Source organism: Enoplosus armatus, chromosome 9 (genome assembly GCF_043641665.1).
Source record: "Enoplosus armatus isolate fEnoArm2 chromosome 9, fEnoArm2.hap1, whole genome shotgun sequence".
NCBI classification, from domain to species: domain Eukaryota; kingdom Metazoa; phylum Chordata; class Actinopteri; order Centrarchiformes; family Enoplosidae; genus Enoplosus; species Enoplosus armatus.
The window spans coordinates 5,547,395-5,560,257 of NC_092188.1; the positions used below are offsets into that span (position 1 = coordinate 5,547,395).

Consider the following 12,863-nt stretch of genomic DNA (forward strand, 5'->3'; position numbering starts at 1 on the left):
TTCTTGTGTGAAATACTGCCACCTACTGACATCCTGGTGTTTTATATCTACTATGTCCTCTCATCCACCACCACTCCCAAATGTAGTGGAGTCGAAGTATACAAGCTTAAAATGGAAATACTCAAGTAAAGTACAAGTACCTCAAAACTGCACTTAATTAGGCTACAGTAGTTAATTATATTTCACAACTGGCCTACAGCATAACCAGCTCTTCTTGTTTTTTAGTGAGAATAATTTCCCATTATCTCAACCGAAAATAAGGTCACTTATTAGGCCTATGTTATTACAGTGCACCAGGGGAATATTATATAAAGTATATAAAGGCTTCAAACAGGATTTAATTCATAGACTACGATTGTTTTGCTCCTTTTGTTCTATGGAGAGAAACCACCAACACTCCGGCTGTACGCATCTGCTCTGCTGCAAAATTACACCGAGAAGAAGAAAAAGTTGCCATAGTGACGTATTTCCGGTGTCATGTCAGCCTTCTGCTGAATCCGCATGGCTAGCAGCCCCAAGCTAGCGACGTTGCCGCATTTAAATATATGTTTTTTCCCCCCGTCTGGTGATTTTAGTGAAGAAGACGTCAAGAGGTATATGAGACTTTTTATTTCTGATGTGTTGGCGTTGTGTGTAAAGTGGCTTTTATGTTAGCTGTTAGCATCAACTCAGTCCTGTCAACGTTAGAGTAGACAGACCGGAGAGAATTAAATTTAAAAGAAATGCAAGTCAGCACAGTTAACATGGCAGTAACATGTGTACACAGATCTTTGACTTGGCTGTTTACATGAAAGTGTTCAGAACAGTGTGTCTGTTTTTGATGGCACTGCAAAGATTATTGGCCATGATCATAACTTGTTTAAAAGCTATTGAAAACTAAGCAGCAGCTTAAAAGATAAATACTCACTACCCGCACACCTCTGGACATTACGTTTGACTTAAAAGTCGAAATACAGAGGTATAGAGCTGGCAAAAGTAAACTTGATATTAATTTAGTTTAAATAAAAGAAGTACGAGTTACTTTATTTGTCAAATGCATGACCCACGAGTTTTTACAGGGCGATTGTTTTCATTTCAAATAACTCGCCAATTATTTTCTTTTTAATTAATTTATAATTTAGTCTTTAAAATGGAAAAACGCACAACACAAGATCCCATAGTCCAAGGCGATGCCATCAAATAGATTCTTTTGTCTGAGAAAGTCCAAAGATATTCAGATGAAGAACAGCAGCAAATCCTCACATTGTACTCAAAGAAATTTGATGTACTTTTCTTTAAGTCCTGCTTTGACTTTGCAGCTTTCGTTCTTTCCACTTTTTTTTCCAATTTTATCAGGTTCTCCCACTTGTTTGCGCAGCACTATAAGATGTTCTAGCGGTGGTTCTCAATCTTTTTGGCTTGTGACCTCTTAACTTACAGTCCTTCTCACAGGTTGCATCAAGTTTCAAGCTCTTTATTGTCATTTGCACAATTACAGTGAAGCAGTCGTTGGCAATGAAAATCTTTGTTCTTAGGCTCCTTCCAACAATTCTCATACAAAATGTATAAAAAAGAAACACGCGCAAGTAAAGAAACAACTGTCCAAACACATAGTCAGATGTCAGTGTGTACCATACTCATACTGTTATTAGTAAAATATAATTTCAGATCCAAATGCTCAGTTTCCTGCCAAAATGCCCCTTTTGGTTTCCACACATTTAAATATATCATTGTGTTTTTGTACAAGAAAAGAAGTAAATTCAGTTGTGAGTGGTCCTGCCTAACATTCTACAAACTGCCCTTCATACAGATGGCAGAAGTTGTACAAGAGAAAAGTCGTGGCTTGAAGTTTGCAGAGCAGCAACTCCTGCGTCACGGCTGGGAACACGGTAGGATACTCTGGATTTCTCTGACATGCGTCAGACTCGGGCGCAGATTTCTTAATCAGTACACTCTGTCCTCAGGTAAAGGACTGGGGAGACGGGAAAATGGCATATCAGAAGCTATCAAGGTCAAAGTGAAATGTGACAAAGGAGGAGTGAGTGACATTTTGTTTTATGCAGCATTTGCTCTCATTTTAATAGATTAATGGTGCGCAGCTGTAACTGTTTGAAAGTTGTTGTTTGTAGACTCACATGTTGCTCTTCTCTACCAGGTTGGCCATAAAGAGGGGGATCAGTTCACCTTCCACTGGTGGGATCATGTCTTCAATAAGGCCTCTTCTAGTCTGCAGGTGGAATCTGATCAGGTAAGTCCCACCTTCACGAGGGATGATATCACACATTTGCAAAGGTTACCAGCTGATTCATGACTGGGAAAACTTCTCACTGATTCACCTCCTCCACTTGGGAATGTAGCTGTATTCTGCTACTCTGTTGGGTCGATGTGTATTTTTAGGAGCCGTTTGGTGTCAATTAAAGCTATGTTTAGGGCCTTAAACTCTGAACTAAAATTACCTTTTAAAATAACTTTTCAGTCACTAAAAACAACAATGCTTCGGCAGCTGATCACACTGATTAGTTCGGCCTGTCTTGTTAATGAGTGAAATCAGCTGGTTTAGTCTTTGACAGAAGTGTTTTCTGATTTTCTGTGTGACCCAGAACGGTATTCAGTTGAAGAAGACGGTGGAGGAAGATGAAGAAGGTGGCATGATCTCCAATAAAAAGCCACGGAAAGCCACGCTGGCTAAAGCCAAACTTTATGGATGCTTTGTCAAGGTAACCTGTTTATTTGTTTCTTATTTATTGGGTAAATATCAATGGATATTTGACAGTAGAGGTCTACGGCACAGAGAAACAAGGAGGAAAATGCTTGTTAGTAGGATCATTGATGGTTTTGGTCTTTTCATGGACGTAAGTAGAACATCACCAGACATATCCTTTTGATAGTTAAAATAAACTGCTCCAAACATGCTGAAAGAACCTGCGCCAGCAAGACACATTTCAAGACAAATAATTGTATTTTCAAATATGACTGCGGTCTGAACTGATGCTGACTGCCACTGTGTTTTGTTTTTATTTCTAGTCCGCCACACTGCTGTCTGGTCAGGAGCAGCCAGAGCCAAAGTCTTCCAGCTCAGAAGACAGCAGTAGCTCAGATGAGGAGGAGGACCAGAAATTGGATCTTTCCAGCACCATAAAGTAAGAACTTCATCTGATGCAGCTTTTTTTTTTTTTTAATCAAAAGCTGCATAACATTTTATCACCGTCATGACTAGTTGCTGATGTAATTATTCATATGCTTTGATTTATCTGTAACAGTGCTTTACAATTTTGAGTTATTCATTGATACTCAACAGGCTTTCTGATGCTGATATCATGAAGGCTTGTGGAGGACGCACGGCTCACAAGTAAGTTCATTCATTACAAGTATTTTGTAACATAAGTAAAGTTTGGAAAAAAGGATTTCTGATCCATTTCTGTTGTGTTTCTCTAGAGGAGCCAGGCATGGCTTGACCATGAGCGCCAAGTTAGCCAGGCTAGAGCAGCAGGAGGCTGAGTTCATGGCCAAGTATGGCAAGAAGAGCAAAACAGCAAGTGCTTCACCAGTTTGTGTCACAGCGACTCCACAGACCCCCCAGCAGGACGACACGGCCGAGGACTCTCAGAGAAAAAAGAAGAAGAAGAGATCAACTAGGAGCATTAATGAGCCAAATGGTGTTGAAGTGTCTGAAAGTCCTGAAACAGATGTTAAACCCAAAAAGAAAAAGAAGAAAGTGAAAGCCAACGAGGACACTGAGGAAATAACTGATGCTGTTTCCTCTGATGGGGACGTGATCTGTGTCGAAAACAGTGAAGCAGACCATTCTCACAAAACAAAGAAGAAACATAAAAAGAAGAAAAACAGTGCAGAAGAAAGCGTGACATCACCTGCAGCAGAGAGCGAGAGTCTGGAGGAGACTGCGGAGTTGCACACTGACACAAAAGTGAGGAAGAAGAAGAAGAAATCCTCCAAACACCACAGCGAACCTGCTGAGAAAGTGAAGAGTAATGGCACAGAATCAGAGCCAGTCCAGGACTGTGTCCAGAAAACCAAAAAGAAAGAAGCTGCGGTGACTTTGGAGGAAGCAGAAGTTACAGAGGAGGAATCAACATTAAAGCAGACAAGGAAAAAGAGTAAAAAGGACAAACCATCAATAGATGGCAATATAAACAAGGAGGCACTTCCTCCAAAGAAGAAAAAGAAGAAGTCTAAAGAGTAGTTTGTTTTTTAATGCTTCGGACATCATTAAACAGGTTGTTCTTGGCTGACTGGGAAGTTGAATCAGCTCTAGTGAGTTATGTGCCGAACATGGACTTTATGTCATGGCTGTGCTCTCTGATTTGACGGACCTGAATATCTTTAATTAGTAATTCAGACCAGAGAATTCAACAGTTGTGCCTCTTCTGTCTGTTAAACAACCTCACTTGTTTTTTAATCAATATTGTCTGAGTTCTTGAATTTCCACGGAATCAAATGTCCAAACCCAGCTTTTCTAAACTGAGACTAAAAGTCAAGTCAGTGTAGGTTAGGACATGTTGTCATATAATTATAGCTGGAGCCAATTAATAAGCAAGTTGCCTGTGTTGACCACTTTATGTGAAATATGCATTTTATTGGAAAATGAATATGAATTCAGCGTAGTTTCTGCATCATGAATAACTCTTCTTGAAGATGTTTGACTGTCATTTTATTGAAAGGAGGCAAAACATGGATGTGCATATAAGAGAGATGAACCACCCGGTATTACATGAAATTCTGAACTTTATGTGCAAATTAAATGATGTGATGCGTCAAACTGCACTTGTGTGATTCTTTCAGATGTACAGATTTTACTTTTCTTATCCTCTCTGTTAGAGGGGATCAAAGAAATACTGAAATTCTTTAAGTGGCACCTATTTATTTAACTTTTTTTGCTCTCAAACACGATGAACTTTCCTGAATGAGTCTGAAATGTCCTTGAATGAATAATGTGTAAAAAGGTGTCTCCTGACTGTTTGTGGGGAAGCACACGTCACATTTGTAACTCTGTCCTTTAGTTGTTTCATCAGTTCATAATCCAACTCTTTTACACAGAAAATGCTGAATAATGTTCTGTGTTGTAGCTCCACATTTAAAATATAGATGATTACCTCAGATCCTTAGCTTTCCCTCACTTTGAACCTGAGTTGCATCTGATGATCTCAACTGATACAAATGGAGAAATGAAGTTTATGACAGGAAGGGCAGAAGGTCATGAACCAACAGTTTGACTCAACTGATGTATTAAATGCATGAACTGTTTCTGGCTGTAAAATAACCTCCTCACAACACATGTTCCCTAATAGTTTTTAGACTACAGACTGGTGTACTTCCAGCCTAAAGTGAAGTTTTAAACTCAGGTAGAGTGAAAATGTAACAGGAGAGTTGTGCAATACCACCATCAGGCAGAATAAATACAAACTTTTACTGCCTATTGTATCAGCAAAAAAGTAATGAAAATAGTAATTTCATTTATATAGCTCAATTCATGCCATAAATGTAGCTCAAAGTGTTTTACACAAAAAATACGGAAAAGTATAATAATAATATATTTAGTAATAAGAAGAATAAATGAACAAGAGCGACACACGGGATAAAAACAAAAATACTTAACATACAACAATATCAAAAGTGACTAAAACATAGGTGAAAATAAAATGTCAAGGAGCGTAAAAGTCCTCCAAGTCATGCACAATACATTTCAACACACTGGTCATTACGTAACACCGAGATCTTCTGCACTTGAGTCACACAATATGCAACAACTCGGCCACAGAAACAGAAATTTGTTGTATCAGTTTGCAAATATTTGGGATAGATCTCGCAAGTCCACATGTTTAAGGGATTTTGAAATTTGAAAAACTGAGCAGTGATCAGATGTTTCATTGACTTACATTCAATGATACTACATTGAACAACGTTGATATTTGGGTATAATGTACAGTATCTTCCAGGCAAAGGTCACTGATATTTAGTTGCCATAAGATAAGACAAGATGCCCTCAACAAATCATCTTCTTATATTGTGAATCCTAATCTCCAGTGAAAATCAGTAGCATTTACAGGCTTAGGCTGCTCTTGTGAGAGTGAATGCAAACAACTGTAGAGGATATTATCATTATATATCATTTCACCTTTTCACCTTCAGTCCAACTAGATATCTGTTCAGAAAGACACCAAAATGTAGCTAATGAAATACATAAAACACAGTGATGAGCATTTACAAATTAATCCATCCGAAGGCTAATTCAGCAACATTATTAATATATTATATATTTGTTTGAATTTTCTTATTTTGCGCACAACATGAAGAGAACATGAACAAGAATTCTTGCAAACAAACAAAGCGCTAACTAATTAGACCCCAAAATCAGAATTCTGATTCTGATTCTGATTTTCTGATCAGAGCTTCACTCTCACAGATGAATTTGCTCTGCATGACACAGCCTGCTGGGTCCCAGCTGGCTGTAGGTATCTTCCCGGGGATCACCAGTGCACATGAACCAGGACTACCAAGGTCCTCCTTGATCCAGTACCTTCAACAGGAATATCAGCACCTTTAGTAACATTTCTACAGATGCTGATACAACTGATAAACCAGAACAAACACAATGAGAATAACACACAATTTTCCTCAGCAGATTCAATTTGCCCACCTGTCATGGAATTAGATATAATTAGATATAATTAGGAAGGGCCAGAGCCGTCTCTATTTTCTGAGGCGGCTGAGGTCCTTCAACATCTGCTGAAGATGTTCTATAAGTCTGTGGTGGCCAGTGTTATCCTCTATGCTGTTGCATGCTGGGGCAGCAGGCTGAGGGTGTCGGACTCCAAGACTCAATAAACTGATCCGCAAGGCCAGTGATGTTGTGGGGGGGGATGCTGTCTAAGCTGCGGGTCATCTTGGACAATGTCTCACATCCTCTCCATGACGTACTGGTCGGACACAAGAGCAGCTTCAGTGGGAGACTCATTCCTCCCAAATGTACAACGGAGCGCCACAGGAAATCATTCCTGCCTGACAAATTTATGCAGCTTTCTACTCTTGAATGGGAGCACCGGTACTGTACAATTTCCCCCCGGGGATCAATAAAGTGTTTCCGATTCTGATTCTGAAATTGTCATTATTTCTGAGCATTTCAAGGACTTCTTGTCCATGTTGGCTTAAAGCTTGAGATTGAAAGGATAAATCTCAAAAAAAGTAATTAAATCACTAAAAGTAAGGCGGACGTGTTTGTGGCATCTATACAGAAAATATACAGTTGTGGAAGAAGTACTACTTAGGTAAACATAGTAATAACACAATGTAGACTCTGCAAGTAAAAGTCTTGCATTCAAAAAGTGAAACTTGTATATCATTAACATTTTCTTAACGTATCAAAGGTAAAAGTACCCATTATGAAAATGATATGCTATAAAGTGGATTATTGTGATTTATGCAATAACATGAAAGCAGAATTTTAATGATGTAGCTGGTTGAGGTGGAGCTAATTTTAACTACTTACTATACTCTTTGTAGTCTCATCTGTAGCAATGTATCCTATCGTATAACATGATTTTATATATAAAACTAACTAGTAACTATAGCGGACAGGTAAATGTATCGGGGTAAAAAGTATAGTATTTCCTTATGAGTAGAAAGTAGCAGAAAATGTCTACTGACAGTACTTGAGTAAATGTAGTTAAGTTATTTTCCGCCACTGGCTAAACATCAATTCACAGTTTTAGGGGGAGGTTATGTACCAGACTATTTCTTGACCGGGACCAGTAACTTCCTGGAGTCTAAAGTTAACCTTTGTTTCCAGTCTTTGTGCTAAGCTAAGTTAGTTGGATAGCTGCCTAGCTGTCGCTTCATATTGAGCTCACAAACATGAGAGTGGTATCGATCTTCTCATCTAGATCTCGGCAAGAAAGCAAATAAGCGCATTTCCCAAAATGTCAAACCATTCCTAAAGGGACACTTTTATTGGGACTCTGTGGTTTTGGAAGACATAAAACTTGTGTTTCCCTTTTTAAATTTAGTACAATAAATCAGTTTTAAACTTATATTTTAGTATGCACGTTGTTTTGTTCTGCGGTAGAAGTTGTCCTCATTTTAAAAACATACTCCACTTATGTGACAAGTTATTAACTGACTGCACCTTTATTCACACTTGCTATTTTTCAGCAAAGCTCTACTTCTCATAGACACAGTCCCACAGGTTGTAGGTAGTTCACTGCTTTGCTTAAAAGGGCGCCAAACTTCATGTTCCTGAACAGCCTTTCATGTATTCAAAGTGTCTAAAAAAAACCAAAACAGTCTTGTTGCAGAGCTAACAAAACTGGGTTCATCGTATGTTTGTTGTCAAGTGAGGCCTGCTGGATGCTCTGGAGGCTGAGATGAGTTCGTTAAAATAATAAAATAAAGGCTTGCTCACTTTAGAGTGTCATTACGTCCATCAACCCAGAGCCACTCGTCGTCAGTTTCGTGCAACCCGAACCAGAATCCATGGAAGTGGTCGTAGTAGTACTCAGTATGATTACTGATGAATTCCTGTAAGTCATACCGTGGCAGATCATCAAAAACATGCACACTTTCACACTTCTAGGCATTAAAAACACTACCGAATAAATAAATGCATAAAATAACAATAGCATTGCATGAGGTTGGAATGTGAATGTATTTTTTATTTCTGAATTGTAATAATTCTGTAAATCTGAATCGAAACACAACAAAAAAAACAACTCTCGCCTGCTCTTGTAGACTATCAATAACAACCAGATCTGCAGTTCTTTGTTGGCAATACTTCTGGCTATTTCCCCATGTCTTCCAAGGAGCTAATTCATTGTAAAACAGGTAGCACTTCTCCTGGAACAGAATCCAGTCTTTCTGACACGGCTGACACTCTGCGTTCGTGAAAAACAAACACAAATATTGTGAAGAAAAGAACAGGTTAAAGTCCCAATGACAGAACAGCTTTCTCTACATCCAGTATACCAATACTCACACCAATTAAAGTTTGAGTCACAATTAAACAAGCCTGTTATAGAAGCTGAGGTTTAACATACATGCAGGGGCACTGTACCCTTAATCATCCCTATGGACACTTCTTTAAAACACATATATCTATACACAGTAAGCTTATATTTGTGGGTTAACAACTAGACATACTGTATTGTCAACATAGCAAGACACACTCACTCTTTTCTGGGCAGTATTCAGTTACTGGAAAGGTATCAAATGTCAGGATGAAACTCAGCATCCACGTGAGATTGCTTGTGGCTCTGCTCAGCTCCTCTGTCTGTCTCTCTAAGATGCTCTTCTCCATGATGAGCTGCTGTTTTTCTGCTGTGAGGTCCCTGAGGTTTGCTTTCTGCTCCGTCATTACCACTCCGACTATGGTGAGAATGAGAAGGAGACGGCCGTCAGTTAATCAGTCAGTGGTTGTATTATTTATCCGTAAGCCCACATGCTTTAGTCCTGATGTTTTTTAGACTGATTTCCTACCTACAGTAACATTTTATTGTCATGTGGTAGCCTGACATACTGTAGCGGCCGTCTTAAAAGCAGCCAAAAATTAAAAGTCAGCTGCTGAACAGCATCCATGAGTTAGATTATGTTGTCAGAAAATAAAGGAGCAGATGTAGATTCGGACTACATGTAGTTCAGGTTAGTTTCTTGCTTTAAGAAGGTTGCTCTTTAGCAGCCAACTCTCAATTCTCTGATGTCAGATTGTCCTTAAACACAACAGCAGGAAGAGCTTTTGAAAAGGTTTCTGCTCACTGCTGCATTACCATATGATGATAACCAAACTTTAAGCAAAAAGGTGATGAACTGACACCGTGACTGATTGATTATCTGTCTTAAGCAACTTTTAAATTTCTCTGTAAGTTGATTTAAATAGGTTACTGCAATCTAAAAACTTATAGTATCCTTTAGAAAATGTTTAGAAAGAATGTATCCTACAATAGGCTATACATGGCTTGTAGTTAGTAGATTAAGCATGTCGTATCTCCATTAATGTCAAATTGGATCATAAAATGTACTTAACCAACCAAAAAGTCAACCAATCAAAACTACAAGAATAAAATACAGACTGACTCCTAAATGGCAGCAAGAAGGCACAAATCACAGAAAGCTGAACTCACGTTACGTAACAAGCTGCTCAGATTGTTCACTGAAATGTGCTCAGTGTGTTGAAATGAAACTCACTGTAGACGATGGCACTGACGCACACCACCAGGAGGACGCAGAATATCCCCAAACACACAGCCAACACGCGGAAGTCAGAGTGCACAGCTGCTTCAACATCTGCTTGTAATGAGAAAGCTCATATTCAAATCGTGATTGTGATTATAATCAAGTTGTCAACATTATCATGGATGCAAGGAAAATGTATTGTTGTTAAGTGTTAATATTTTTTTCCTTTGGGATTAGATGACTGAAATGAACCACTGAACAACTGTGACTTCTTCCTTGTGACCAATCTACGTTCTGACATGCGTTATTTGGTTTTGTTTTCTCCTTTGTGAAGCACTTTGTAACTTTTTTGTTTATATATATTCTTAAAATAATAATAATTAATCATTTTCATAGTGTGAATTTGCAATTTTTCCATAAGTAAAGCATATTGTATGGTTTAACATGCTGGATATCTTCACTGATGAAATTAAATTAGGACACTCCACAGATTTTTTAACTTACCTGTCAAAGTAGAAGAAGGACCTTCAGGTTTTAGTTTGGAAGAAATTGCCGGATCCCCTTTTTTCTCTGTACGACAATAATAACAACATGAGGAAATGATATGAGACAACTGGATTAATAGAGATGATGAGAAAGCTCATATTCATTGTAATTATAATGAAGTCATTCATTATCAGTGTTATTATGTACCTGTCACAGTAGAAGCAGGATCTTTAGATTTGACTTCTGAATAAATTGTCGGGTCCTCTTTTTTCTCTGGACGACAGAAATACCAACATGGGGAAATGATATGAGACGTCCGGATTAACAGAGATGAAACTTCACAATGTCACAATGCAAAGTGGGAGTTTGGTGTAGACCACTTTGTGTTGAAACAGGAAGGGATGTAACATGATTAACATTTATGTGGAGGTCCATAAGGGTTATTGGATGGGAAGTTCAGAAGAGTCAAATATTATGAGGGTTTTTGTTTTGATGACGTAATCATTTCTCTCATTACTTGGATGCACGTCTGCTAACTGTGTGATGCATTGATCACAACCTCAAATGCATTTTACTCAACTTTTAATGATTTCTGGTTCTCTCCACACAGTTCTCTGCACACAACCATCACATAAAAACACATGCACAACTGTGTATATTATATCATCAGTATAATGGTACATGAGAAGGGACACAGGTTTGTTAGCTGATGTTTTCCAATAATACAGAAGCAAATAGAGTAGGTAATGTAGGTGTAGGATTGTGTGACTAAATGGAGGGACAGCAGTTGAATTCCAGTGAAAACAATGTTTAATATTAAAAAAGCCAGAGTCACTTACCTTGTGGAGCTGCACCACCACTTTTAAAAACCAAAGTAGAATAATTGATTTCTTCCTCCATCCTTAAAAGTCATACATCGCCGTACTCGCGTCAGTGTGGAGAACGAGAGCAGGCTTCAACAGACGCTGGTGCTGATGCCGATACAACGGTGTGACTGAATCAAATATTACAGCACTACTTCATGGAGATCAAACAAGAAGTTCCTCTTCCTCCTGACACAGTGATGCTGAAGGTGGTGCTGTGTTAGTGTTCACTGATTACACAAGAAGTTTGTTTCCTCTGTCTCTGGAAGTACGTCTGCTTCTGTTATGTGCACGTTACTGTAAAAAAGAAGAAGTGGACAAGCATTATCTAATAAAGACCCTTTAACCTGTCATGTTTATTTCCAGTGGGTTAACTCACATTTCGATTTCTTAGTTGAGGATCAGTCAAGTTTGAACACACTATTTCAGGTGAACAATCATCATTGTTGTGACGACATTGGGGACTATTTTCAGTGGTGGATGAATACACATTTGGTGCACTAGAGAGTATTTATGGCAACAGGACCGTGTATGTGGAATTGCCTCAAAATAAGCTATAGTGCCCATGTTCCCTGTAACGAGAGAACCCAGGGCTCAATGATGTGTTTTATATGTAATAGTTGTAACGGTTTGCAACTACATTTATAGCAGAGCTGTTGTATTGCATTAGATTGTGTGCTTTCTTGTCTCATAGTACATTCAAACCTGCTATGTATAACTCAAAGGTGATGGTGTACTCTGCAACATTTGTAGAAATGGACACTTGCAATAAATTAGACAATTATCTTTAGTTGTGAATTCTCCTGGAAGTCACAGCCAAAAAACACTACCACACATAACCTCCCATACAATCACAACTCGTTGGTTTTACTCTTTGGTTTTTGTGAACTTTGTGAGGTGCTGGTAGGTGGATTTGTTACCTTTGCACAGAGCCATGCTTGCTGTTTACTGTTCCCAGTCTTTATGCTAAGCTAAGATAACTGTGTGAGCGTGTGAGTGGTATTGATCTTCTAATCTAACTCTCAGCAGGAACGCAAATATGCTTATTTCCCTGAAAGTAAACGGTTCCCTTAATCTTAATGTACAATTAGCTGTGTGTCAGTTGTTTTCTGACTAATTCCATGGTTACAGTTAACAAATAGACCAACCTTGCTTCCTCCATCTCAGCCATATTTGCTCCTTTTGGCAAAGTTTCTGTCTTTGGCGTTACTGAGGGGGATGGATAAATTAAATGCAGGATATAATACAGTTTATGAGGCATCTATAATATCTATATCCACAAGGGGGAACTATAGAGCACAGTCATACTGTGTGAAGAATGGTTTGATCTTGGGCTGTACTTTAATTTGGAAATCC

At 38.5% G+C, this 12,863-nt stretch overlaps 2 protein-coding genes across 2 annotated transcripts; one reads left to right on the top strand and one right to left on the bottom strand.

The window, feature by feature from the left end:
* Positions 1-480: 480 nt before the first annotated feature.
* gpatch4 (G patch domain containing 4) lies at positions 481-4,756 on the top strand. The gene is made up of 8 exons (XM_070912284.1): positions 481-593; positions 1,790-1,868; positions 1,944-2,017; positions 2,135-2,227; positions 2,580-2,696; positions 3,004-3,119; positions 3,278-3,328; positions 3,415-4,756. Exons 2-8 carry the CDS (start codon positions 1,790-1,792, stop codon positions 4,178-4,180), a joined length of 1,296 nt encoding a protein of 431 aa, XP_070768385.1. The 5' UTR covers positions 481-593; the 3' UTR covers positions 4,181-4,756.
* A 1,592-nt stretch (positions 4,757-6,348) lies between these two features.
* LOC139290089 (C-type lectin domain family 7 member A-like) lies at positions 6,349-11,544 on the bottom strand. The gene is made up of 8 exons (XM_070911783.1): positions 11,484-11,544; positions 10,852-10,917; positions 10,663-10,728; positions 10,171-10,269; positions 9,160-9,354; positions 8,710-8,864; positions 8,396-8,511; positions 6,349-6,514 (listed from the first exon to the last, which is right to left on the bottom strand). The coding sequence occupies exons 1-8, from the start codon at positions 11,542-11,544 to the stop codon at positions 6,349-6,351; spliced, it is 924 nt and encodes a 307-aa protein (XP_070767884.1).
* Between the last annotated feature and the right edge of the window lie 1,319 nt (positions 11,545-12,863).